The 27,576-nt window shown below is 44.7% G+C and overlaps 1 protein-coding gene across 1 annotated transcript in view; it reads right to left on the bottom strand.

Annotated features, from left to right (window-relative positions):
* TEX14 (testis expressed 14, intercellular bridge forming factor) overlaps positions 1-27,576 on the bottom strand; it is a gene marked incomplete at both ends in the record, with an annotated part of 675,561 nt that overhangs the window by 427,910 nt on the left and 220,075 nt on the right. The window contains 2 exons of the mRNA XM_082248092.1: positions 24,955-25,082; positions 25,213-25,294. Coding sequence (XP_082104218.1) covers positions 24,955-25,082; positions 25,213-25,294 — 210 coding nt within the window. The remainder of the gene's footprint in view (positions 1-24,954; positions 25,083-25,212; positions 25,295-27,576) is intronic.

Below are 27,576 nucleotides of genomic sequence, written 5' to 3'. Positions count from 1 at the left end.
GTCCTGAGTGACGAGGACGGGTTGTCCCTGAGGGACCTGAGCTCGTCCTGCAAGGTCCAGGACTTGTCCTCCGGCAAGAACACCTTTGCCTGAGCAGAGTCCAGAATCATTCCCAGATAGGGAAGACTCCCTATCGAACGATTTCCAGAACCCACCTGTCCGATATCCGGAGTAGCCAAGGTCGGAGGAAACCGCACAAACGACCCCCCACCACAGAAATGGGTGAGGGCGCCCCTACAGGCAGAGGCGGACTGACCCGCCGAACCGGCATTGCCTGACTTCTGCTCACCCGCCCAGGGCTTCTTCCGACTGCCCTGGGCCTTGAAGGGCTTGCCCTTGGATTGGTTCCGAAAGGCACGAAAGGACCCCTGAGTGGATCTAGGCGCAGAACCCCGCTTGCCTCGAAAGGACTTGTTCTTCGGGTACTGGGGCAGCAAAGTGCTCTTGCCCCCTGTGACGCCTTTCACCAGGGTATCCAACGCTTCGCCAAAAAGGCGAGAGCCAGCATAGGAAAAATCTGCAACTGTTTTCCGCGAGGACTGGTCAGCCGACCAGCTCTTCCGCCATATCAGTCGCCGGTTAAGCACTGAGACACTAGAGAGGCGTGCCACTAAAGGGGCCCCATTTAAGGCCGCATCACACAAATACATGATTCCTTGGTGAATTTTGATCCACCATTTCCAGCCGGGCAGGCGGAACATCAGCAGACACGAGGTTGCCCCTAAGCACCCTAGTCCATTCAGCCACCGCCTGAGCCAGCAAAACGGACGCGAAAATGAGCAACAAGCCCGCCACCGTATAGGAATGGCGGGCTAGAGACTCCAACCGCCAGTCCGTGGGATCCCGGAAAGCCGGGGTATCCTCAGAAGGAACCAATGTAGCCTTGTTTAACACGGCCACAGTGTGATCTACCTGTGGAGGCACACACCATCGTGATTCCGTAGCAGGAGCAAAGGGATAAAGCAATTTGAACCGACTAGGCACCAGGAATGGACGTTTTAACGTGCGCCATATTTCATTAACCGTGTAATGAAACTCAGCGGGGCAGGGAAAAACCTGCGCCGACTTGCGGGTCCTGTGCGTCCCAAATGAGGACACAACGCCCGGAGGACTGGGCTCATCCTCCAAATGCAGTGTTTCCTTAACAGAAAACAACCATGGTCGCCCGCTCTTCAGGCGACCCCGGGGAAGAGGTATCAACCCCTACCACCTCTGCCTCCCCCTCAGACCCCAGCGGGTCCAAGGAAGAGCGAGACCCTGAAAAGGGCACGCTCGCAGCAGCAGCAGCCATATCACCATCTGAATCAGAGGAGAGATACAATCTGAGCCTCTTTTTTAGCAGCACGTTCAGCCATCAGCATTACCATGATTGACACCAAGGACGCCACTACAGCGGCCAAATCAGATCTCAGAGGGGCCACAGGAGAACTGGGAACCCCCACCAGAGTTGGGGGTGAATTTACTGTCCTGAGAATCCATTGCTCAAATGACAAACAACAGTGCAAAAAAAAAAAAAGTTTGTACTGCCCCTTTAAGATCGCTGGGGAGTGCGCAGCCCACCGCTACAGCTACAGTGACAAAGACCCCCAAACAGGAGAAGACAAAACTGAGCTAGAAATGACAATACAGAAAAAGAAAATTGAGAGCAATAACCTGCAGAGCCCCGCAGAGTGTTGCCACCGATGTCCTTGCTGCTAGAGTAGGCTGAACGCATAGGCTGCATGACTCCGGGAAAATGGCTGCCCCATAGGATTGCATGGAAGGCTCCGCCAAAATGGCCGCCGAAACATGCAGTCGGAACGAACGTTCGGCTACCGCAAAATGGCGTCGGATGGCGCCAAAAACAGCATGTAGATAGCCCACAAAGAAGCCCAACATGCTTGCCCATACTTAAAATGGCGGACCGCGCAGATTCACCCGCTGCGGTCGCCACACACTCAGTCTGCACCCCCACCAACACCGAATTGACACAGGGAAGGGGACCCCCAAAAACACACAGCACCGCAGCGCATGTACAAGCGATCCCCGCAGGGACCGCATCAGGGAGTCAAACAGGCACAGACATGGGGAACCACAGCAACACAGACTCCCACCCCAGACAGAGGCCCCACACAGAAGTACTTACCTGTACCAGATGGCGTGGGGAGCCTCTCAGAACGGAAAGCCGCTGTCCTCATCTGACAGGGAATGCCGTTAGCCAGGGACATTGCACTGCAGCATCGCAGATGCGTCCAGTGAGGTAGCCACCTCACGGCTGCATCCCTGCTGCGAAAAGGGATGGGTCGTTCATAATGCCAGGGCGAACCATAGCTGAACGCTCGATGGCGGGCTGGGGGTCCATCTGACCCTCTGCCCTGGAGACCCAGGGCGGCCAGTCCGAATCCCAGCACCGGATGAATCCATCTTCATCCGAAGAGTCGACTAAAACTAAAGCTGACAAAATAAACAGCTAGTAAAGTAAGAAAAAACTGACATTTTCAAAGAAAATCAAATAAAAGATTAGAGTAGGCTGAGACTGTAGCCCCAGCACAGGGAAGCCTAACTACTCCTGACGCTAGGCAGATTAAAACTGAGTTGGGAGTGGTCACTGCAGGGGGTATTAAACAGATGGGACAGCCCCCATGGGTGTGTATATGCAAATGCCTTTGTTCTTTTGACTAAGTCTTTATGCCTAGCTACTCCTGCGGAGCGGAAGTCAATACCCAACAGTGATGACTTAGAGGCGGCGGCGACTGTCGGAGGACGTAAGAGAAAGACATAATTTGTGGTGGTTACCCCCCAGCTCAATACCTTTTATGGAGGTATTTAATCTAATGTGTTGGGCAAACGGTTCAATGAGTAGGGTGAAAAGTCGTGGTGATAAAGGACAACCTTGACATGTTTACCCTTGTAAAATAAGAGCATCCGATTTAAAGCCTGCATATTTAATGTAGGCTCTAGGATTATTTTATAAGGCAGCCACCCAGGTCAAGAAATGGTGTCCAAAGCCCCACTTACGAAGGGTGAAATTCATGTAGGACCAAGAAATAGTATCAAATGCTTTTTTGAAATCTAACAAAAGAAAACATGTAGGGATACGCCGTTTTTTTAACACTGTGAGACAATAAGATAGCACGCCGAATACTGTCACCTGTTTGGCGCCTGTGTATAAAGCCCGTTTGATCACAATGAATGATCTCACCAATAAATTATTTAGTCTCTGAGAAATGATTTTAGCCAGGATTTTAATATCCAAATTTAATAAGGATCAATAATTAGACCAGATGTAATCGTCTACATGAGGTTTACGCATCATACAGATAGTAACTGTGAGGGAGTCCCTACCTAGAGAAGTACCATGAAGAAGAGAGTTAAAAGCATTGGATAGTTTATTGATCCACCATCGAAAGATTTGGGCGATAGTGGCAAAAAAGTAAAATTATCCTCAAATACACACCAGGACCCCTTTATGGTATAACTTAGACCTGCAAGCAATGTTCCCTCTAATTTTTTACTGGGCTGAGCAAATAAAAAAATTTCTGAGCGCAGTGCTCCCCAACCTTTTTATCGCCGCGGACCGGTCAACGTTTGATCATTTTTCTGTGGCCCCCAATCAATGCAGAGTGCCCACAGCATTGCCCCCAATCAATGCAGAGTGCCATAGCATTGCCCCCAATCAATGCAGAGTACTACAGCATTGCCCCCAATCAATGCAGAGTACTACAGCATTGCCCCCAATCAATGTAGAGATGCCAGCGTGCCCCTTTTCAATGTAGAGGTGCCAGTGTGCCCCCTTTCAATGTAGAGATGCCAGTGTGCCACCTTTCAATGTAGAGATGCCAGTGTGCCACCTTTCAATGTAGAGATGCCAGTGTGCCCCCTTTCAATGTAGAGATGCCAGTGTGCCCCCTTTCAATGTAGAGATGCCAGCGTGCCACCTTTCAATGTAGAGATGCCAGTGTGCCCCCTTTCAATGTAGAGATGCCAGCGTGCCACCTTTCAATGTAGAGATGCCAGCGTGCCCCCTTTCAATGTAGAGATGCCAGTGTGCCCCCTTTCAATGTAGAGATGCCAGTGTGCCCCCTTTCAATGTAGAGATGCCAGTGTGCCACCTTTCAATGTAGAGATGCCAGTGTGCCCCCTTTCAATGTAGAGATGCCAGTGTGCCCCCTTTCAATGTAGAGACTCTTCAGTCCCGAGTCTAGTAATGGTTCTGCCATTTTTTCAGTTTTTAATTAATGCAGAGTGCCCACAGCATTGTCCCCAAATCAATGTAGAGATGCCAGTGTTCCCCCCCCCCCGTGCACTTACCTCATGGTCACGGGCGGCAGCTTCTCTTCAGTTCATTCCCCGGCTTCCTGCCTCTCCTCAGTCCTCCTGACTCCCCGAGTCCCGGCGCCTCTTCCTCGGCCAATGGCATGAAGTTGGCCTTTCGGCCAATCAGGAAGCGGGAGGACCCGCTCCCTGATTGGCCAGGAGGAGGATCCGTGTGACAATAGCGAATTTTCATTCGCTATTGTCACACAATGGGCGTGCTCTCGCGGCGCACGCTCTGCTACACGGCCGCCACGTCTGCGGCTGCGCGGTTTGAATAGGTGCTTGCGCGGGACCTTCATTCACACTGCGCGCCCGCGCATGCGCGCAGGCTAAAGGGAACACTGCCTGCAAGAGCTTCTATCTATTCCAGAATGTCAGTTGTGGGCAACTAGGGGCATACTGTATCTGGGCCAGGTGCTTTGTGATTCAGGCATTCGTTCCTTCCAATCACTTAAAGCTGAGTATGATCTTCCTCCGCATATGTTTTTTTCGATATGCACAGTTGCGTCACGCATTACATGCACAATTTTTGACACAAATTCCTGTTTTACAAGATATCCCTCTGCTGGAGGTGCTGTTGGGTGACACGCATGAGGGTCTTATCTCATCCTTATACATCGAATTGCGTGGTGTTGAGGACGATCACCAGGTGACCCGGATACAGGCTCGTTGGGCTGTGGATACGGGTCCCCTGGATGAGATGGATTGGGACGAAATCTTGGTGGTCTCTAGGTTGGCTTCGCCCAAACTTTCAGAGCGTGTGACTCAGCTGTACATCTTGCATAAAGTTTATCTTACTCCGCTCAGAATATTGAAATATAGGCGGTCATACAACTCCTCCTGCCCTCGTTGCCCCTTGTAACTGGGTAAGTTTATACATCTCATTTGGTCTTGTCCGGAAATTCAGGCCTACTGGACACAGGTTATTACGTTTTTGCATGATCATATGGGCTCCCCCTTACAGTTGGATGTTTTACCCTGTGTGTTAGGTTTGTTCCCTGACTGTGACATTGACAAATTTCTCACCATTTTTCTTCAGGAATCTATTTTTAGCGCTCGCAAACTTATAGCTATACAGTGGATGCGGGAATCAGTCCCTACTCTTCAGGACTGGATTGCGGAAATAAATTCTGCTCTTCCTTATAAACGGTTGATTTATAAACACAGGGGGTATCCTAAGAAATTTGATAAAATCTGGAGTCGGTGGTTAGAGAGTACTCGTACATTTAATGTATAGATTTTTTGTGATTTTATTTTTTCTGAAGTCCTTGGGGGATGGGGGGAGGCAGTAGGGCCGGGGTATGGATATGACTGTTTGATTAATGCTCATAGATAGGGTGTAATCGATATATTACCAGGGCGGGGTGCTGCTGAGTGAGATATTTATAACATTGTATCATTGTACCTCTTCTTTTGTATGGTGAAGGTATACCTTGTTTCACTAAATTCACTTTAAGTGTTTCACAAGTGTGAAATTCACGTGTTAATGTGTTTTTGTATTTTGTATTGTATTTATACAGCACAAATAAATGTATTTTCTATCAAAAAAAAAAAAAAAAGCATTGGATAGAAGAGGGGCTAAAACGGATGCAAAAGTTTGGTGGTAAAGTGCAGAGAACCCATCAGGGCCTGGTCTCTTATTAAGTTTTAAAGTTTTAATGACCTCCAGAATTTCACCCTGCGTAATGGGAGCCTCCATCAATTCCATTTGAGCAGCAGAAAGAAAGGGAAGGTTTAGATTAGAAAAAAAGAGGTGGCTGCGTTAGGGTCTAATTCACCTTCAGACGTATACAATGTTGCAAGATGAGATTTAAATTTTGAGAGAAATTTTGACAGGGTTACTAGAATAGGTGTCTTTCGCGATTTTAAGACGGATATGCTTAGCAGGGCCATGTAATGCCTTAAGCATCCGAGCCATAGGGATGCCTGGTTTATTAGATTTGAGATAAAAGTTATGTCGGGATCTGCAAAGAGTTTTGTCTGCCGACTCGGTAAGAACTAAGTCAAATTCCAGTCTAGCTTTTTCTAATTCAAGTTTCCAGGCAGTTGAGGGATCGTGTTGGAATGCTGTATAACAGTCATTAAAAGTTGATTCTAGCTTATTACTAAGGGTTCTACATTCCCTCTTAAAATGGGCATACATATTCCCCCGAGGATTGATTTGTGCGCTTCCCAAAGGGTTACCGGTGAAGTTTCAAGTGTGGAATTAAAAGTTAAATAATCAGAGAGGGCGTTAGCTAATTCAGAGCCATGAGTTGGATCTTTAAGTAAAGTATCGCTCATACACCAGGTGGGATCACGGACTTTAGGAACGGTTGAAGTTAGAGTGGTACAAACTGCGCTATGATCTGACCAAATGATAGGAATAATCGTAGAAAAAAGGATTTCAGGAGCCATGCCGGTAGAAAGGAGGATATGATCTATACGAGAAAAGGAATTATGTGTATGTGAAAAATGAGTAGGAGTATATCTCCTTTTGGTTGGATTAAGTTCCCTCCACAAATCATATTGTATAGTAATTGAGCTAAAGAGATTCTTTTGGAGTTAAACAAAGGAGCTGCTGGGGATTTGTCCAAAAAAGGTGAGATAACTTGGTTTGAATCACCAGCTAAAATTAATGTACCAATTTTATGTCAAACAACTGTAAAAGATGAGATAGAAAGGGTGCAGGATTTTTATTGGGGCATAATAAGATAGAATGGTGACCGCCGTGTCCAATGAGATATCCAGTGAGGATCAGGTATCGTCCATCAGGATCTATTTCCTTCAGGAGTGAAAAAGGAGTGTTGCGGTGGAAGGCTATTAGTACCCCACGTTGTTTGATATTGGCTAAGGCCGTATAAACCTGTGGGAATTTGGGGCTGAAAAATTTGGGGGTGGAGTAAATCAAAAAGTGGGTTTCTTGTAGACATAGGATTTGGGCCTTCAAGGAAATGAATGTACGGAAAGCCTTAGTGCGTTTATGGGGAATATTAAGATCCCGGACGTTTAATGAAAGAATCGTCAACGGGGCCATGATTTGGAGACTTGCTATAAAATAAAGGGTAATACCCTGTGGAGGCAAGCCCTATTCCCGAGATCCAAAGAAGAGACAAAGGCAAAGTAGAGAGAGCAGGGGAAAGCAGGAGAAGAGGTAAGGCACAAAACAAAAATAAGCTATAAGGCAAAGACATATGTAAAATTATACATAAATGGTTTCCATTGGTGGGTAAACAAGGGTTCCCCATCAAGGCAAGAAAGGTCAGCATCAAGAGACCCATATAAATGGAGCTCTCGAGGGCAACCGGTGGGAGTGCATGGAGCAACCTATGAGGGAGCAGACAACCAAACTCTATAGTAATATCATATAATAAACCAAGAGGGCAGCAGAGCCTGGACTATGCCCGCAGACCCCCGATACACCTGGAGAGAACCCCAAGGGGAACCCAACCGGCCAGCGAGCGTCTGAAGGCATAAATTAAGTAACCGTAGGAAATAGTCATGAGAGGGGAAAAAAATGAGGTTGATTAGTATGCAAAAAAGAAAAACTGATGTTTCCAAAGCATTTTGACAGGAAGCGGAAGTCTGTCATAATGGCAAAACAGCATAGTGAGTTGAATATAAGGTGGGTCCCCGTAGTTGGTGAGGTCAAACAGGGACAATAGAGTAGTAAACCCAAAGAGAAGGTAGAAACCACAGCAAAGTAGGACTACGATATATACCGCTGGTGGTATCAGTCCATAGAGTCCGCCGGGTCAGGAGCTGGAGAGATGAAGTGACCACGTTTACAGACTTTGTCTGTCTTTCCTTCCGTTGCTTTGTGGATTTTTCTGTGGAAAGCCTGACGTAGATTTCCGATGAGGAGTTTCATTACCTTGTGGAGGGTCCATCATATGTAGGTCCTGAAGGATGGAGTGTAGGTCCTCCGTTGAGCGATAGACGTACTTGTTGCCTTGGAAGTTAAGGCGGATGGAGAAGGGAAAACCCCACTAGTAGGAGATTTGGTGTTGCAATAAAACTTGGAGTAGAGGTTTCAAAGCTCTACGTTTGTTGATGGTGAGAGGAGAAAGATTAGCAAAGATTTGATAGGTATGACCCTGAAAGTTCAAAATATCTTTCACTCTAGTCGCAGATAGGAGTTGCTCTTTCGTGCGATAGAAATGGAATTTAGCCATATAATCGTGAGGTGGACCGTTAGGTTTTCTAACCGATGGACCCTGTCCATTTCTAATTGCTCAACTGGGATAGCTGGCTTTAACTCTTGAAAAAGTGCAAGCATGGTGGCATGTAGATCAATCACAGTTTCAGGTATGCTCCGAATGCGTAAGTTAGAGCGCTGTGCCCTATTTTCAAAATCTTCCAGGTGAGACTGTAAGAGAAGGTTTTCTTCTTTAAAATTCTCTATTTCTGCAGTGTAAGTTTGTGTATTATTCTCAATGTCATCCACTCGTGTTTCAAGGTCAGATAGTCTGTAACCCAGTTCTCTAATCTCTTTTGTGAGACTGTTAGTAATGTGGTCAGAGGTTTGGGTAAGTAATTTCCAGAACATATGTTCCAATTGATTTAGCAAAGCAGGGGAAGCCATTTCTTTATCTATATTTCCCTGCAAATTATCATTTAAATCCTGCTGAGCAGAGAGAGTCCCTGTAAGCAGAGAGGGAATGGTGCCCTGAGCGGGCTTAGCTGAGTGTGTGGAGAGACATGCTGACGCTGAGGTGGAAGCTGCAGCCTCTGCCATTTTGGCAGAAACACGGGCCAGAGCTTCTTTAAAGGAGTTTTGTTTTGTGAAAGTGTCCGACCAGCACCATACCGCCGTGAGCCAGGGACTCTCAAATACCTGTGTGGTAATTTATGAGGTGAATGTCATCCATTCAACCTCCTTATTTACCGTTTATCTGCCCTCTGGGAGCGGAGCTTCACCTAGGCATAACCGCTTCAGCTGGTCCCACGCATGCACCCCCTGCGGAAATTCTATTTCAACCAATTTACTTCACATAACAATTTTGATGAGATCTTGATCCTTTCCCTTAAATTACATTGCTGACTAAAATATACAATATACTGTGACACCAACCACTAAATATTTCTATTTTTATCTGACAACTACAATTCTGTTTTTAGAATATATATCCTATCTCTTATACCCTGATAATAATCTATTTGCAATACCATGCTTATTGATATACAATGTTCTTTTGCACCACCATTTTATCCAAAATAAAAAGTTTGTAAACAAAAAAAAAAATTTAACCTGCCACGGTGAAAAGGTAGTGGACCAGAGGTTCTGCCTTCCTGTCTACAGGGTCTTCAAAAGACGGAGCATCCTCCACTGGTAGCAGTGTGACTTTATTTAACCTGGAAACCTGAGAATCCACCACCGGTGGAACTGTCAGTTTCTTTAAGAGGGACTCCTCAAAAGGATATCTCCTAGCGAAACGCTTAGGTATCCCAACCATGCGTTTCGGGAACCCCAGTGACTTGCGACAATATCTTCAAAATAGGCAGGAAAGCGGAACGCCTTAGTCACCTTGGATGATCTGCGGGTACCAAATTGCACCGACGTAGCATATTTTTAACGTTTCCCGCACTGATACAATCAGTGCCTCCACAAGTGCCTTTTCCTGCACAGATGTAGCTAAAGAGGATTCATCCTCACTGTCAGAGCTCTCAAGGTGCGTAGACACAGACCCAGAGGGGTGACTTGCGTCCGCTGTGGCCAAATCAACCTCAGAATCTGAGAACGCAGAGGATGCAGGTGACGGCGGGGGGGCGCTTTTTGCTAGGCCTCTTCTGAAGGGCTATATCCACTTTGGACACCAGTGAGTGCAGGACCACCGTCATGGCTGCCAGAGGGGACTGAGATCCAGCCAGAGGGACCCGGAGCTACTAAGAGTGGGTCAGGTGGTGACATGTGCTTTAGGAACTCCATGGATAAACTGCCGACCGCCAGCAAATTCTGTACAAAAATGCTGTAAATCCCCCCCCCCCCGCTGCACCGGTGGCACCACAGGTCCTAGTGCACCAAACAGCACTGCTATAGCAAAAAGAGGGAGTTTGTACAGCCCCAGGGACTCACTATCGACTCAGGAGGGAAAGAAAGCGCCAAGCTGCCTGCTGAACCCAATCAGAAAGGAAGAGGAAACGCAAGTACCGCCACTAGAGGCCCACTGCCGAACACTGCTCCATTAGGCTACAAGAAAATGGCCGCCGGACTACATATGCAGCCATCCATGGGAAAACGGCTCCTATGCAGCCATCCATGGGAAAATGACGGCGCCCGCGTGACTCCTGGGACCCCCAGGGACCCTTCAGGTAATTGAATGCAGCAAGGGGGGCCCAAACAGGGGCCCCCACCAAGACATTTTACCACAGAAATTGCCAAACTGAGCCGCCGCCGCGTGCTCCCTCCCCCCATCAAGCCTCATCACCACCTCACACTCCACACCAAGGATAGCCCAGACAACCCAGGAGGGGGGGGACTGGGGGGGTGGTGTTAGCGCAGGGGAACCCCGCTAATGAGGAGGGGGTACCATTTGGGTAGGAAGGACACATGGGGGCCTACCAACCTGGGGAGGGACCCACGTCCACCCCAAAAATTCCCAGAAGAGAGGGGGGACACCACTCACCACCCCTTGGAACCAGGCGAGCACCACTCCGGGCAGATCACCTTCCCATCTTGGAATGGAGGGTGCTGCGGGCCAGAGGTATGCTGCGACTCAGGCTGCGACCAGGTGGTGTGCATCCTCGCGAGACATTTAACTAGCTGGCCAGCCCCGGCCAGTGGGGCTAGGTCACGGCCAACCTAGCGTGGAGCTGAGGTCAGGTCGCGCTCACTGGCCAGACTGGGGAGACTGTAGGAATTTAGGCTATCCAGTGCATCACCCAGTCCAGCAGTTTATTGTAGTTCTCACAGGAACAGACTTGATTTTGAACAGAAAATAACAAAGGAAAATAGTTCAGTTTAAAAAGGAAAAAAATGCTAGGCCCAAAGATCCCAGAAGGGAACTAGGTCCTTACGCTTGACTAGCCAGAAAAAAAATTAAGTCCTCTAGCAGGCAGTGGGAGTATACCCCCTAGGACTGCCCTATGGGCGTAGTCGATTTTTTCCCGCCTAGTGTCCTACTCCTATGGAGAGCAGCATAACCCAAGGGTAAAAGAATATATGGAGCTGTGTCCGTCAATGAACGAAAGAGAAATTATGTAATTTATCGGCCCCTTCTTTTTCCGAATGAACGCAGTCAGTGATCATTATTGATCACTCGCTGTGTTCATTCATAACTGAAGCATTGTTACATGTGTTTACAATGCTTCAGTTTGTGAATAAACAGGAAGTAGTTCAACACAGAGCACTTCCCTTTAATTCACTGTCCAGTGCAGCTGAGGCTGCAGAGAAAGGGACTAGGGAATCTCTGTCCTCAGTTTCTTTTACTGTCTGGAATGTGAGTCTGTTTAGACCCCTGATATTGCACCAAAGCCCCCCAACAGGGCTCTTAAAAATTGTAAAAAAAAAAAAAAAGTAATAAAAAATAACATTGTAAAAAATAATAAAAAATAATATTGTAAAGATCAATTTTAAAAAAATTGTAAAAAAATAAAAATAAAAAAACTACTTACACCATCCACTGCCCCACTGACACTGTCCTCTGCCCTAATGACACCATCCACGAGTAGGTAGCCTAAGTGGTTTTATTTTATTTTTCTAAGTTTTCCTTATCATTTGCTAGTTAATTTCTTAAAAAACCCCAGTGATCTTTGATCTTTTTCATGTTGTTCAGGTAGATATCTGCCCCTCAGAGGTTGCCTATCCCTGCGCCTGTTCTACACAGACAGCAAAGTTGTTCCGGACTACACATACAATCTGACAAAATGCTTAAAATGCATATCTATGTCAGCAGACAAGTAGAAAGGATTAGGAAATCCTGCAAGCCTAAACAATGGCATTACATTCCATCTTAAAATAATTCTGCAATCATGCCACCAGGCCAGGGTCCACAAGTGTCTTTGCAAATTTCTCCTGGTTAAAAAGTTCAGAATTCCTGCTGAATTACACAGAGGAAACAGATGTTGATGTTTTTAATGTCCCAGGACCTAATAAAAAAACCCTTGCTAACCAGCTTCAACCAGAGGTTCACTTGGGTTGCCAATGCTTTGAACATTTCTGCAAGTAGACAAGTCTTGTACTCACTGTTGCAAAGTTAGTCAATATTGCACATTATCACACTAAACCCAATGACACTAACAGGAATAGCTGGCACATATGCCAAACAATTCCTATGCAGCAAACATTAAAGTGAACTAATCACAATATACAGTGAATAACAGAAAGTCTTCAGAACATAAATAAAATATATCTGTGACAAGAAGAATATTTCAAAGAACAATCTAATTGCCAGCTTGAACCCAGTGATTACCACCAATTGTATGTTAGGGGTGGTGGTTATTTAAACAAGGCCAACTTGAGAGAGCAAGAACAGAAACCCTTTATTATGTCCGGCCTCCATCATGTTGCCACCTTGCTTTTTTGGCATCACCATGAAAGGGCTACGTACCAAAGAATCCATTTTACTGAGGGTGCTTTAATAGTTGCAGGACTTTGGATTGCAGGGGCAAAAAAGCAGACAGCTACTATACATCATAGTTTTGTTCAGTGCCCCTAAGAGGGAAAGATCAGCAAGAGAAAATGTCAGGCTTGCCAGCTGACAGGTTAAGCACTAGCACTAGCCCTCCATTTACTCATGTTTGTATAGATGTTTTGGTGCCACAGATTGTAAAAGCAAGCAGAACTTGAAGTGGTGAAGCAAATAGAAAAAGGATGCATCATGTAGATGACTCGTGCTTTGTCAATGCTCTAAGATGATTCCTTGCCATCAGAGAACCAGTGCCATAATCAATTCAAAGCTCCTTGCTCCTATGCCTACTGATTCAGAGTCTCCAGCTGTCCTTACTAGCTATCCTTACTTGATAATAATGGAAGACTGCATACTCTTCAGGGCTCTATAAGAATTGACCATCTTTACCCTTTCTGAGCTACCTCAATGATATGTGTCAGTCTGATAATACAATAAAGATCCTGGTTTGAAACACTTCAACAGTGTGCGTGCTGTCAAAAATATAATAAGGTATAGGGATGGGAAAAGATCAGTGGCTCAATTCAATGGCCCGTACAGGCCAGCCCAAGAGCCCCAATATACAAACCTTAGAGTTCACTGGCAAAGCTGTTGTAAATACCTTGTTTATGGTTTCTAGGACAATAGTCCAGTACTTGGCTATTTTAGGCCATACCAATGCCATGTGCATCAACGTACCTTTATCAATTTCACATCTTGGGAATAGGCTGGTGTCTCTCCTATGCCAACTGAAAGGTTTCTAAGGGGTATGATAGGACTGACGCATAATGAAAAGTTGGGTCCGTTTTTGAGAGACAGAGGGAGATACCTGCAACACATTATTAAGGATATCTACCCATTCTTCCTCATTAAGTTGACCAATATACGATTGCCAGTATGCTCTATAGTTCAGGGAAAGGGATTTTGATGATTGCTGTATCATAGAGCTTTACAGTGCTGAGGTTTGTCCCTGTTAGATAGACTATTGTCTTTATTCAACCTCAACTACTATGTAACTATGTATATTTGAGTACAGTAGGCATGGTATAAACCCATGGGAATGGTTTGACTTGTGCATGGATGGCATGGCATAGTTGTAAATACTGGAAACAACATTTGTTAGGCAGACTGAATTCCTCCTTTAATGTTTGGAACATGATATAATTGTGGGATTCAGCTAAGACCTTCAGAATTCCAACTATCAAATCCTTCCAGTTTCAATAATTCAGGATAATTAGAATTATTGAATTTTCAGGTAAAGGCTGTGTACCGAATGTATTGGAGATGGAATTTGGCCCTACACTATACTCTATCCACCATACAGAGAATAGGGTACTGTCTGTCTGCTCTAAATTCTCCTGCCTCCAAACAATCCACCAATCGATTACCGGGAAACCTATTAGTAAGAGATATCCTAATGGGATCAAAAACCACGGTTTCAATCCAACCTGTCAGGTGTCGAACCTGGGAGGCTAGATAGTACAAAAAAGGGTGAAGTACCGTGAGGCCTCCTGGCTCCTTAGCTTCCTGAAGAGTTACCACTTTAATACGTGGATTACGTTTTCTCTAAATAATTTTACAGAAAATAGTGTTTAACTGCTTGAAAACATGCATGGGTAGCCATATTGGGGCGTTAATTAGAGCATAAAGAAATTGGGGTGCTCAAATTATTTTAATGAGGTTAATCCTCCCTATCACTGAGACAGACAGTTTACTTAAGCTTGTTGCCTTTTACTTGAATCTGGTCAGCAGGGGGGTAAGATTTAGAGTGGCGTATTTAGAATTAATTAGGGTGAATCATGATCTCTAGGTATACAAAGGTGTCAATGATTTTGATTTAGGAGGCAGCCTGTTGCAAGGGGTCTAGCGGTAGGATGGTAGATTTATTCTAGTTAGTAGTGAAATCAGAAAAAGATCCAAAGGTCCTAATAAGACGCATCAGGTTCTCCTCCGCGGTTGTCCAGAGACTCTTCTTACCCAGAAGTTTACGACTGTTCCTGTTCCACCTGGAGACTTTACAGCTGAAAACCTGTACCAGAGTCGATGGAAGCATGCACAACACCTGGCCAATTCTTTCTGGTATCAACAGAAGAAAAAGTATCATATTTTTCTGCAAGGATGCAGAAAATGGACAACATCTCAATCCTAGTATAGCACTTGGACACTTTGTGTTGCTAAAGGACCAAAAAACTGGGAGAATTGACACTTGTGGGCAATCGTGAGCACTCGATCCTGGGCTGGGCTGTTTGCATTGATTACGCCCCTCCCCCCCGCCCCCTGTTCACAGGTTTTGATTGACAGCAGCAGGAGTCAAGTCTGTGAGACAGGGGAGAGGGACATGCACAGCTCCGGATTGAGATCTGACTCAGGTGAGTATTTAAGGGGGGCGTGGGTAGCTACTATTAAAAGGTCTTTTACTTTAATGCAGACAATGTATTAAAACATTTGTTAACACAAAAAAAAGATCCTGTTCCCTTAACCACCTCCCACCCGGGCCATTGTAAATATACGGCCGGGTGGGAGTCTCGTCCTTCTGAATGGACGTTCCGGAACGTCCTTCAGAAGGAGAGAGATCGCGCCGCCGCGGGCACGCGCAGCGGCGCGATCTCGATGTGCCTGTGTCCCTCGGACACAGAGCAACATCATTCGGCAGGAGGGCCCTGTGATTGGCCCTCCTGATCACATGACGGCTGTGTCCAATCACAGCCGTCATGTAATGTAAATAGTGCCGTTGTAACGGCTTCGATCTCTTCTCCTCCTGACAGATCCTGTCAGTGAGGAGAAGAGAAGAGGATCGGTGCTGCTGCTGGGGTGATCAGTGAGTATTTCTAATTACTCACTGATCACAGGGGGGGTCTGTGCTGGTAATCAGATGATTGATTACCATTGCAGCCTTGGGGGGGGGAGGGGTGCCACTAAGCCACCAGGGATGCCCACCCATGACCACCAGGGATGCCCACCATGGACACCAGGGATGGCAAGCAGGGCTCAGAGAGCCCCCCAGTGCCCTCCCTATCAGTGTTGCCCACCAATGCCATCTATCAGTGCTGCCCACCAGTGCCCATTACTGCCATCTATCAGTGCCACCCACCAGTGCCCATTACTGCCCACCAGTGCCGCCTATCAGTGCCCATCAGTGCCCCCCATCTGTGCCGATCAGTGCCCCCCATCAGTGCCCATCAGTGCCGATCATTGCCGCCCAACAGTGCCACCTATCAGTGCCCATCAGTGCCGCCAATCAGTGCCCATCAGTGCTGCCTATCAGTGCCCATCAGCGCTGCCTATCAGTGCCCACCAATGCTGCATATTAGTGCTATCTATCAGTGCCACATATCAGTGCCCATCAGTGCTGCATATCAGTGCTACCTATCAGTGCCGCATATCAGTGCCACCCCATCAGTGCCACCCCATCAGTGCCACCCCATCAGTGTCTCCTCATCAGTGCCTGTCAGTGCGGCATCATCAGTGCTCATCAGTGCAGGAAAAAACATATCTATTTACAAAATTTTATAACCTAAACAAAAAAACTTTTTTTTTTTTTCAAACTTTTCAGTTTTTTTTTATTTGTGCACCAAAAAAGAAAAAACCTGACGGTGATCAAATACCACCAAAAGAAAGCTCTATTTGTGGGGAAAAAATGACACAAATTTGGTTTAGGTACAGTGTTGCATGACCGCGCAATTGTCATTCAAATTGCAACAGCGCTAAAAGCTGAAAATTGGTCTGGGAAGGAAGGGGGTTTAAGTGCCCAGTATTGAGGTAGTTAAAGCATGTTATACAGCAAAGTGCTTGTGTTGTGTAATTTGGCCCCCTGTATCACCTAAAAACCTGGCTGATCCTGCCAGTTTCTGCCCTCCCTTCTGTAAACTGACCACGGTGTATCATGGCTGCTGAGTCCTGACACTGTGGTCAGTTTACGTGCCTCCGTCATTCGCAGCTCTCTGCCCTCATGTGCCCCCTCTCCCCCCTGCCTGTCTGCTTCTGTGTCAGTGCCCGCCCCCTCCTGCTGCTATTAAAACTTTTATTATCCTCTATAATCCACTGAGTACCTTGATTACAAGTGCTTCCGTCTCTGTGTTTTATAAAAAAAAATGTTGCCTTTACCGGATTTCAGAGCGGCTCCTGGCGATCATGTAACCGGCCGCTTCTTTCTCTCCTCTCCTCCTCTCACACCGCCTGACATCAGCAAGGGAATCTCAGCCCCGCCCTCTGCATCTGTCAGATGGAAAGAGGAGAGAGCCAGCTGGTCACGTGCAGGATGGAAGGGAAGAATCTTTCCGGAGGAAAAGACCAAAACTCGATCTTGTAGCTAGACTGAATGACTTAATGGACCTACTTGACCTGTAAAAGAGAGGTAAACAGATCCGGAAATCAGCGAAGATGCCCCCTGCCCCTTAATGCAGAGGAAGCCTTGACTGCAGATCTGGAAGAGCCCCTCGTGGCTTGCCAGATCAGGTCCTCCTGGAACCTCCGGCGGAGACCCTGAAGGACTTTTATTCCTGAGGGCGAAAAAAAGCCTCTTATGAGCCAAGAAGAATGGCCCACGTCTACTCCTACTCCTACTTGGTAGCCAGTGGAAGAAGAGTACTCTTCCCCCCTGTGAGACCCCACAAAGAGGAGATCAGATAAGTCCTTCTTAGAAGCCTGGTCCGCAGACCAGCATTGTCAGCCAGTTAAGATGCCAAAGGACCACTGCTGATACAGACAGCCTAAAATTAAAGAAGTCCCTGATCCACCAGCTCCGCAAAGGCAGGGGGAAGCAGTTTCCCCTCCAGGTCCCAGCGTAAAAGTTTAGCCCACTCGTCAGAGTTTGCGACATCAGGGCAATAGTAAATACCAGCCTAAGCCGAACCAGCCATAGTGAAATATGGGGGTCAGAGTCTCTGCTCTCCTATCAACCGGATCTTTAAAGGCCAAGGACTCCTCAACCGGAATTAAGGTAGCTTTTTTTTAACCTGGAAACCGGCGAGACCACTACAGGTAAGACCATCCACTTTTTAAGCATGGAATGCTTATAAGGATACCGCATAGCAAAACGCTTAGGGACCACAAGAGTGTCTTTTGGATAACCCCACTGTTATGTGACAATGTTGCCAAAGTAAGCGGGAAAGGGGAACACCCCCCACCACAGTGGAGGACCTGTGGTGCCAAAAGGGACCGGCACCTTTGACGCAGCACCTTAGCCATGTTTAAAATTTTACACTCTGACCCAATCAGTGCATCCACCAGTGCCTTTTCATGCACGGCTAGAGGAGCAGAGGAAACATTCTCACTGTCTGAGCACTTAGGGTGCGTGGACGCAGACCCAGTGGGGTGACTCGCGTCCGTGGCGGCCCAAACAGATTCAGGATCTGATGGACAGATGAGGCAGGGGAGGGCGGTGGACGCTATATACTAAGGTCAACCGGAAAAACAAAACAATCAGGGCAGGCCCGCCTACTGTGATCCCACAAGGGGGACGCTGACCCAGGGTCCACGAATGGACCATCTACTGGACCCTGCAAAAAACAAAGGGGTCGCCCTCTGAGCCCCTCCATAGAGGCCCCCACAATAGGAAATAGCCCCCTTAAAAGGGGGCCGCCCGCCGTGATGTGGACACACAAGCAGGATATCCTGATGGTCCCGCAGGGCTTAAAAGGGTAGGTGCCCTCCACAATAATGGCCGCATGGTTGCCATCAAAAATGTAACCACCCCGGGGGGCGTGTCTTCCCGAGGACCAGAATGGCTGCCTGAGAACTGAGCTCCGCTACACGGCAGTACACTGAAGCGACTCACAGTCACTAGAGCTTCCCTTCTCCCTTGTCCTGAGCAGGGAAGACTTCCGGGACCGAGCAGGGGATGTGGAGGCGGAGAAATCCACCCCCGCAGCCGCGTTCTCATCAAAATGGTGCCGGGCGGATATCTCCTCCAGGCGGCAAGCAGCTGACCCAGCGCAATGAATGGGGAACGGACACAGATCCTCCTGACATGCAGGAGCAGGAAGCCATGGACAGTCTCCCTCATACTCAGATTCGGCGGAGGGAACAACAGACAGAGGTAAGAGAACTGCCTCTTCTCCTGCTAATTCACCCAAACAAACACTGCAAGCCAAAAAACATAATGGGGCTGTCTCAGCCCCACGCTCCATTGCTGACCCTAAAATCTCTGCATAAGCAGCCATACCAGCCACAGATAATACAGTCTCTGAAAATATGCTGAAATCTATGCTGCTCACACTGCAGAAAGATCTGCATAGGGAGCTGCAGCTGTCCCTCTCTCAGGTACATGACAGGCTTGAATGCCTAGAAGAGAGAACAGACACAGCGGAAGAGCAACTGTCTGAAATGGGTAAAGCACAAAATGAGTTCCTTGACTCCCATGATCACCACACTGAAGAAATCCACAGAATGAAATTGAAGCTTGCCTACCTGGAAGACAATTTGAGAAGAAACAATATTAAGTTCAGAGGTATCCCTGAGTCAATACCCCCTAATGAGCTCAAAAAATACCTTCAACAACTGTTCTCCACCCTACTCTCTAAAATATCTCTCCTCGTGACATGCTTATGGACCGCGCACACAGAATCGCGAAACCAGATCACCTCCCAGCAGAAACACCTAGAGATGTGCTGCCCAGAATCCATATTTCCACATAAAGGAGCAGATTCTCTATGCAGCTAGAACGGCAAAGCCATTACCTGCACCATACTCCGGATTGTCTCTCTTTGCAGATCTCTCACCTGCGACTTTGAAAATGCGGAGATCGTACGCTCCTGTTACGTCCATTCTCCAAGAACATAAGATAACATACCGTTTGGGTTACCCCACCATGTTATTAGTCACGTACCAACAAAAAACTGTTCCAATCCTGTCAGCTAAAGACGACTATAAAAAACTGACTAACTGGGGCCTTTTGCCAATCTCTACTACCTCTCAGGATACTCGCAATAGAGCCCCTCCATCACGCCCACCGCCATCCCATCCTAAACAGCCAGATAAAAAATAATCATCTGTCTCATGCTCTGTGTCCCGAGCCTGATAATCACCTGCCTGGGCGAGTTGTGTAACCTGTGTTTTTTTTTTCTCTTTTTCACGTTACCCCCAGCTGGATAGTGTTCAAGGCACACCCAGAGGCACACTAAGGGTCCTTTCACACGGCCGCTCCGTGTGTCCGCAAATCATCCTATTTTTTTGCGGATGATTTGCGGACATAATGTAAGTGAATGGCACTGCGGATGTCAGCGGAATACCATCCGCTGACATCCGATTTTCCTCCTTTCAGTTCTGTTCCGTTTTTTCAAATGGAACAGAACCCTATTTTTTCTTCCGTGTTAAAAACGGAAAGGAAGGAGAATCGGATGTCAGCGGTGTCATCCGCTGACATCCGCAGTGCCATATACTTACATTATGTCCGCATATCATCCGCAAACAGATGGGATGATATGCGGGCACAGAAATGTCATCCGCTCCGTGGAAAAAAAATAAAAAAAAAAGTCCCGCAGCGGACCTTTCACACGGAGCGGCCGTGTGAAAGAAGCCTAAATATTACTTGGTGTTCCTGTATACCTTTTTGTTTTTTTTTTTTCCCCTCACAGTACTCTCCTCGTTTGAATTGTTTGACTCATCTCAGATTGTTTAACGCCTCAGATCTTGATATACACGGAACTGTGAGTTTAATCCTACCTATTACTATTTTCACATTTGTATATTCCACTGCAGAAGTGACGTATTGCTAGTAGTTTATTGCTGTGAATTTTTTTGTATCTGTGGGGACGAGTGCAGTGTATTAATCTTGTGACCAGTGTGGGTCAGGGAGGGTGCAGTCTCACTCAACTTCCACACCCTAACATTAACTGACCTTCCTATCAGAATTAGCTCCATCAACGCCAAAGGGCTTAACTCACCCTTCAAAAGAAGCCTTCTATGGAAAGAAGCGACTTCTCAAAAAGCGGACATAGTATGTGTCCAGGAGACCTATTTCCTGAAAAAGCAGCCCCCCCCTCTGTTCCCATAAAAAATACTCACACTTTTTTTTTTCTAATGCGGATAAGAAGAAATGTGGGGCGATGATAGCTATTGGTGCTACAGTCCAATTTCAATTACACCATGTAAAAACGGATGATGAGGGCAGATTTATACACATCTCAGCTACTGTCGACAACCACCCTCTGAGTCTAGTCAATATATATGCCCCAAACACTTCCCAAAGCAAATTTTACAGAAAACTATTGGATAAATTAAAACTGTATACTAATACCCCGTTAGTGATCTGCGGAGACGTTAACAACATCATTGATCCCTCTCTGGACTCCACTAATACTGATAGACACAAATCCTCAGCTCTGGCGACTTTTATAAGAAATGCGGATTTATATGACCCATGGAGATGTATGCATGAAGTTGAGCGGGACTACACTTTCTACTCCCATACCAGTGGTTCTTACTCTCGGATTGACTTTTTCCTCACAAACAAAAAAACATTATTGGCTACTACAGAATCTAACATGAGTCTCATTACATGGTCTGACCATGCCCCTGTGTCTATTCAATTATTCGCTCAATCCCAACCCAAAAACCATACCATCTGGAGATTGAACTCTTCTCTCCTGAATAATTCACAATATGAAAAACAGATTGAATCCGAGATTAAGAGCTATTTTGAAACAAACTGTAACTCAGCGGATGATCCCTCCGTATTATGGCTGGCACACAATACACTACGAGGTCTGTTTATTAAGCTTGGTGCGCAGGAGAAAAAAAGACAATTGATCAAAATAACACATTTACTGCAACATATTAAACTATTGGAACACAAAAATAAAGCCTCCCTTACCCCAGAAGGTGCTAAGGACCTCAAAAACCATCGGTATAAATTAAGCGATATCTTGCAACATAGGTTTGATTATTATGTCAAACGTTTAAAACTCCATTCTTACTCTTCAAGCAATAGAGCGGGAGCATCTCTAGCCAAACTAGTTAAAAAAAGACAAATTCGGGCAAAAATCCCCTTTCTTCTGAACGTGAGAGGGGAACGGATGACAAATCCCTTAGACATAGCCAACACATTCGCATCCTTTTATGCTACACTATATAACCGCCAAGATCCACACGTGACCATTCCCTCCTGTATTAACCGCATAAACTTGTTTTTAGACTCGATACACTTACCCTCTTAATCCGGGAATCAAAATGCATCCTTATCGACTCCATTCACACAAGACGAACTTAACAAAATCATTAAGAATCTCCCCCTTCATAAAGCCCCAGGCCCTGATGGCTTCTCCAATGAATACTACAAGCATTTTCTGACCATTCTTTCTCCTCACCTTTGCACTACACTTAATCACTATGCATCCACCGGGAAGGTCCCTAAAGAGACCCTAGAAGCCCTGAAAGTTACACTCCCGAAACCGGACAAAACGCTAGACTCCAATTACAGGCCCATATCATTGCTAAACTCAGATATCAAAATTTATGCCAAACTTTTAGCCCTCCGTCTCTCCTTGGTATTGCCCCAACTTATAAACATTGACCAGGTTGGTTTTGTCCCTGGTAGACAGGCCTCAAATGGAACCCGCCGATTTGTAGATCTCATTCAGTGGGTAGAGCACACCGAACGCCTTCTCTGCTCCTTTCTCTCGATGCAGAGAAGGCGTTCGATAGGGTGCAATGGAAATATCTCGAAGAGGTCTTAAGTAAATTTGGACTATCGGGAACGTTCCTAAAGGCAAATCTTGGCCTATACTCGTCCCCTAGTGCGCAGATGTGGACATCGGGGGTAGTTTCTGATGCATTTGACATTACAAATGGCACAAGACAAGGCTGCCCATTATCCCCATTAATTTTTGCAATGATTATGGAACCCTTGGCGCAAATGATTTGTTCCACACCATCAGTTACAGGTGTTAAAATCGGTAGCGTAGAACATAAAATCAGCCTATGTTATAATAGCTCTTACAAATCCAACAACTTCCCTGCCTGAATTGCAAAACATCTTGGATCAATTCAGTACCATTTCTTTATACAAAATAAAACACGATAAATCTGTTATGCTCCCAATAGGATTAAATGAACCCTCTATACGCCAAATCACTAAATCTTCTCCATTTCTATGGGCCCGGGACTCATCCCTAACATATTTAAGGGTCCGTCTGACCTCTCCAGATAAAAATCTCATGCGTCTCAACATGACAGACCTTGTGGGAAAGCTCCAACAAGTATCTACGGACTTACATCATCCTTTTGTGTCATTGGCCGTCAGAATTGCTCTGGCTAAAATGTTTCTTCTCCCGCATATCCTATATACATTCCGCACTATTCCACTACCATTTCTTCCGGTGCATATTAAAATCCTTCAAGCAATCCTCGACTCCTTAATATGGCAAGGGAAAAGATCCAGAATAAAAAGGGACAACCTCTTGACTCTAAATTAGCGGGTCTGGGAGGACCTAACTTAACCCTCTACTATAAAGCAGTCTTGCTGGATCAACTTAAATCCTGGTGGACACCAACGGCTCAATCCAATTGGAAGCAAATAGAAACCGAAATGTTATCTACAGATCCCAAATTACTTCTTGGTGCCTTACTTTTGACTCCAATACCTAGATACTCTACACTGGACCCTGCGGGTATAGACATCTATGTCCAAATCATTGAAAGGCATACATTTTTCCATTCTGTCACATCTACCGCTTCAATCTCTCCACCTTCTTCTCTCCGACCTGGACATACAACCTTGGATTACAGCGGGTATACGTACCCTTGACAACTTGTTTGAGTCAAAGACCTTACTGTCCTTTGCAAACCTACAATCCATCTATGGTCTCTCTTCCAAGACATTCTATGTTTACCTTAGGATTAGGTCATTCCTCCAAAAGATCCAGTGGAATACTTCAGACAAAGTCTTATGTCCACTGCTGCACTTCTACAACTCATCCACAACTGAGCGCAAAGGCATTTCTGCTATATCTAACCTATTTTCACAACTCTCTGACAGCTCTATCACAGCTCAGATTTCACTATGGTCGAAACATATGACCTCGACACCTTCAACGGACCAATGGTGCAAGGCGTTACTACTCCCCTCAAAACTCTCTCGCTGGGAATCACTGCAAAAACTGTTTCACCACTGGTATTACACGCCAACCCGACTTGCGAAAATGTATCCCTCCTCTTTGCTGGAGGAATTGTGGACTCCTCGGCACATTGTTCCACATCTGGTGGGAATGCCCAACTATACAGACATACTGGACTGTGGTTACATGTTTCCTCAAGTCAATCATCCCCATCTCCACACCACTACCATCACTGGATCTACTACTCGGACTAGCTTTACCATCCTGGCCCAAACCGTTTCAAACCGTAGCCACTCATTTTCTCACTGCTGCGCGATTGGCAATAGCTAGAAAATGGAAATCTGTGCAACCCCCAACTCTCCAAGAGCTTATTATGATTTTAGACGGTCACTTTGCAATGGAATATCTTTTTCCAAAGCCAAAGCCAACCTAACCACCGAAAAACTCTTGACAAAATGGGATCCCTGGATAAGGGATCCACGGAGTAAAGAAGCTGCACTGATTTTATCTCGCAACTAATTGTAGTTTCTATGGGCTGTAGAGGTTGAACCACCATAGCTCGGAGTGCACTGAAGGTGAAACCCTCCATTGCCATGAACACCTCTCTACCTTTCCCTCTGATTTACAGATGCTAAAAGACAGCATAACATTTCCCCGTGTCATGCCTACTGAGTGTTTTGTAGAGCAAAAAGCACTTGAAGCCAGGCAAGAGGATTTTTTTTATTTGTAAAATTTTTTAGTTTTAACAGATTATCAAAGTTGTTTCTGCATGGAGACTAAAGCTAGCCTTCCATTTACATAGAAGACCTGGTTTAAATAATGAACTTAGTTATGCAACAGCACTTTCTTTCCCCTTCAATAAACTATACAACATGATAAATTAGGTTGCTTTATAAATCTTTTTGACAAGAGCAAGCTGATTTTTCATTAGGTCTAAAAAGGATTTCACCTTCTCTGCGCAATCATTTTGGTTTATAATGTCTCATAAGCTATTCCAAATTTATACTTTAACATCTTACTTTGTCATTGTCATATACGGCCCAGCAGCAAAGCAGAAAGCAGGCTTGCAGTCATCCTGTACAACACTTTTATCTTCAATTAAAGGAACTGTTGCTATAAAGCCAACCTGTCTGTCTATTAAGAAAAGCTGAAATTAAACAAATATTTCCAATTAGAAAAATGTAAACAATAGTATGCACACATATATTTTCTGAACAAGCTTACAATCTTCATACAAACATTTAACTCCTTTGTGGTACAATAATTTCAAGCCTTACCTCTCCATATCCAAAGCTACACATTCTCTTTACTGAAATACCTTTACACTTATGGTCTTTTGGGAGAGATTTATCAACTTTTCTAAAAATAAAATACACAAACCATGAGTTAGTTTCTGTGAAATAGAATAGAAATAAAGTTTTTAATTGTCATAGTAATTACCATTTGTATGGGTTACATTTGCATAGGTAAACTAGGAAGCCCATTCTTAAAATTCCCAGCATAACTTTAATTTTCATGAAACTTCTTCCCCTGCTGCTTCAGTTAAAAAAAGAATGTAAGAATATTTAATAATAAATATCTTGCGCTCGTACTTATGTCAGAATATTTATACTGCTCTGAATATAGCAGTGTATTTATGGTTAATAAGCAAAGATCTGTGAGAAAGGAGAGTCTTCACCTATTCCATAAATCAGTGTCGTGAATTCTTTTTAATTGATCAATTTCTTTTTAAAAGCATATACCAATCTTAGTGAGTACAGTCTACAGTGTGGAATATATATAAAAATATTTATTCTCAAGACATGCAAACACGATATATGATCAAACAAGAAGTGACACAAAAAGATAACTCTACAGAAAAATACTAACTTCAAATAATCAATGCAATGTGATGTTTAGCTCAATAATGAAAGTGAAACTAAAACAAAGTGAAAGTAAAACGAAAGCAAGATTACCATTTCTTCCCAGGTATAGCATAAGCCATAAATTAATGTTCTATATAAACAGACTACAATGGTCTGCGAATTACAGGGCCCAAAGTCATTCCACTGCAGAAGGAATGAGAATAAGCCATGCAAAACGGAAGACTTAAAATTGCAAATAATGCACTTAATCTGATATTAATAAAAATGTATAAAAACAAAAATTAGCTTTTTAGAGAAAAATCTACCATGGTTTATACGGCTGGGATTGTAATCTCATTACCCTTAAATATGCAATATAAAACATATAAGGAAGGAATAAACAATTGTTGAATAAAATCAAATAACATAGCAAGGCATAATTACCACACTTAAGATGGTGCTAGCTTCAAATCGTTACCAGAGTCCTAAGATGGATGCCTTTCTTAAGATGGTGGATTCCCTTCAAGTTTCAGATGAATGATGTGGACAAATAGAGTATGTCTGGATGAGTCTATTGAGGAATGTAATAGTGTGTGTGATGTAAGTGTATTGTCTGATGGGCAGTGTAATGTGATGTGGGTCTCATCTGGGTTGGTCTTTTATATGGTAAGAACAAAGAGCTATAAAAATTACCATAAGTAAAACCCAGAGGGATGAAACATTATCCCTATTGGTCGGGATATTCTATACCTAAACTGGTGAGATCATAGACACACCTCTTTTGATAATTAACCCCATACTTGGATAATAAAATAAGGATGATTTCTCTATATGTAAGATTAATCATATAACACAACATAAAACTTTGTCCAGACTCCCAGTACATACATAAATGTCCACCTGTATCTCCATCATTCACCTTAGCAAGTAATGCCATTTCAATAATTATATTATTTAACACAATATAATATTTTTATATGGAAATCTGAAATTATCTCAAGACTGCACCTGGTATTTTGTCTCCAGAGGGCAGTGTCGTACCGTTCATTAGATTTTGTATTCAACATAATTACCACCATGTCCTTATCTGATGACCTCTCTGACCTCTGGCTAGTGAATAGCCATTACTTCTTTGACCATGTCTTACACTGTCAATTAAGATGTCTGGCCTGTAGGATTTACAACACCTTGAGCACTTAGACTAGACTTCTCTGAAATGAGGTAACTAGTGACGAGATACATATGTCCTTACACTTATTAGAAAAAGAATTCTAAGTAAGATTATTACTATGAGAATATAAACCCAAAATGTGATATAACATTCCTAAATATATATGTATATGCCTTACATAATATAATGACATAATTATAGCTAATATCTTCTCACATATAATAATGTATCTATGAAAACTTATATGGTTCATCTTTAAATGTATGCTGAAAAACACTGAGCCATTGTCTATTGTTAAATACTTATAGACAGACTGACACTACCATCCCCTTAACATCTGTTATCTGATAGAGATGTCAATGTATAAGCTTATTAATGACAAAAGAAAATATAAATGTCTGCTGAAAGTATAGGACCCTATTGTAAGCCTGTAAGAGACATTTTGTTTAACAAGTACATAATGAACTCTATTTCACCTTAAAAACAAGATGGACGCCATGCAGCACCATTCAGAATCTCTTATGCATAATATGAATACATGGCTTTTAAAATCACTTTTCTTTTTACCTATTATTATTTTAATCAACCCCCAATAACCTCAACAAGATAACAGCACCAAACACATA

Source organism: Pelophylax lessonae, assembly GCF_965119305.1.
Source record: "Pelophylax lessonae genome assembly, chromosome: 2".
In the NCBI taxonomy this organism is placed as follows: Eukaryota; Metazoa; Chordata; class Amphibia; order Anura; family Ranidae; genus Pelophylax; species Pelophylax lessonae.
This window is presented reverse-complemented; position numbering and strand designations above follow the sequence as displayed.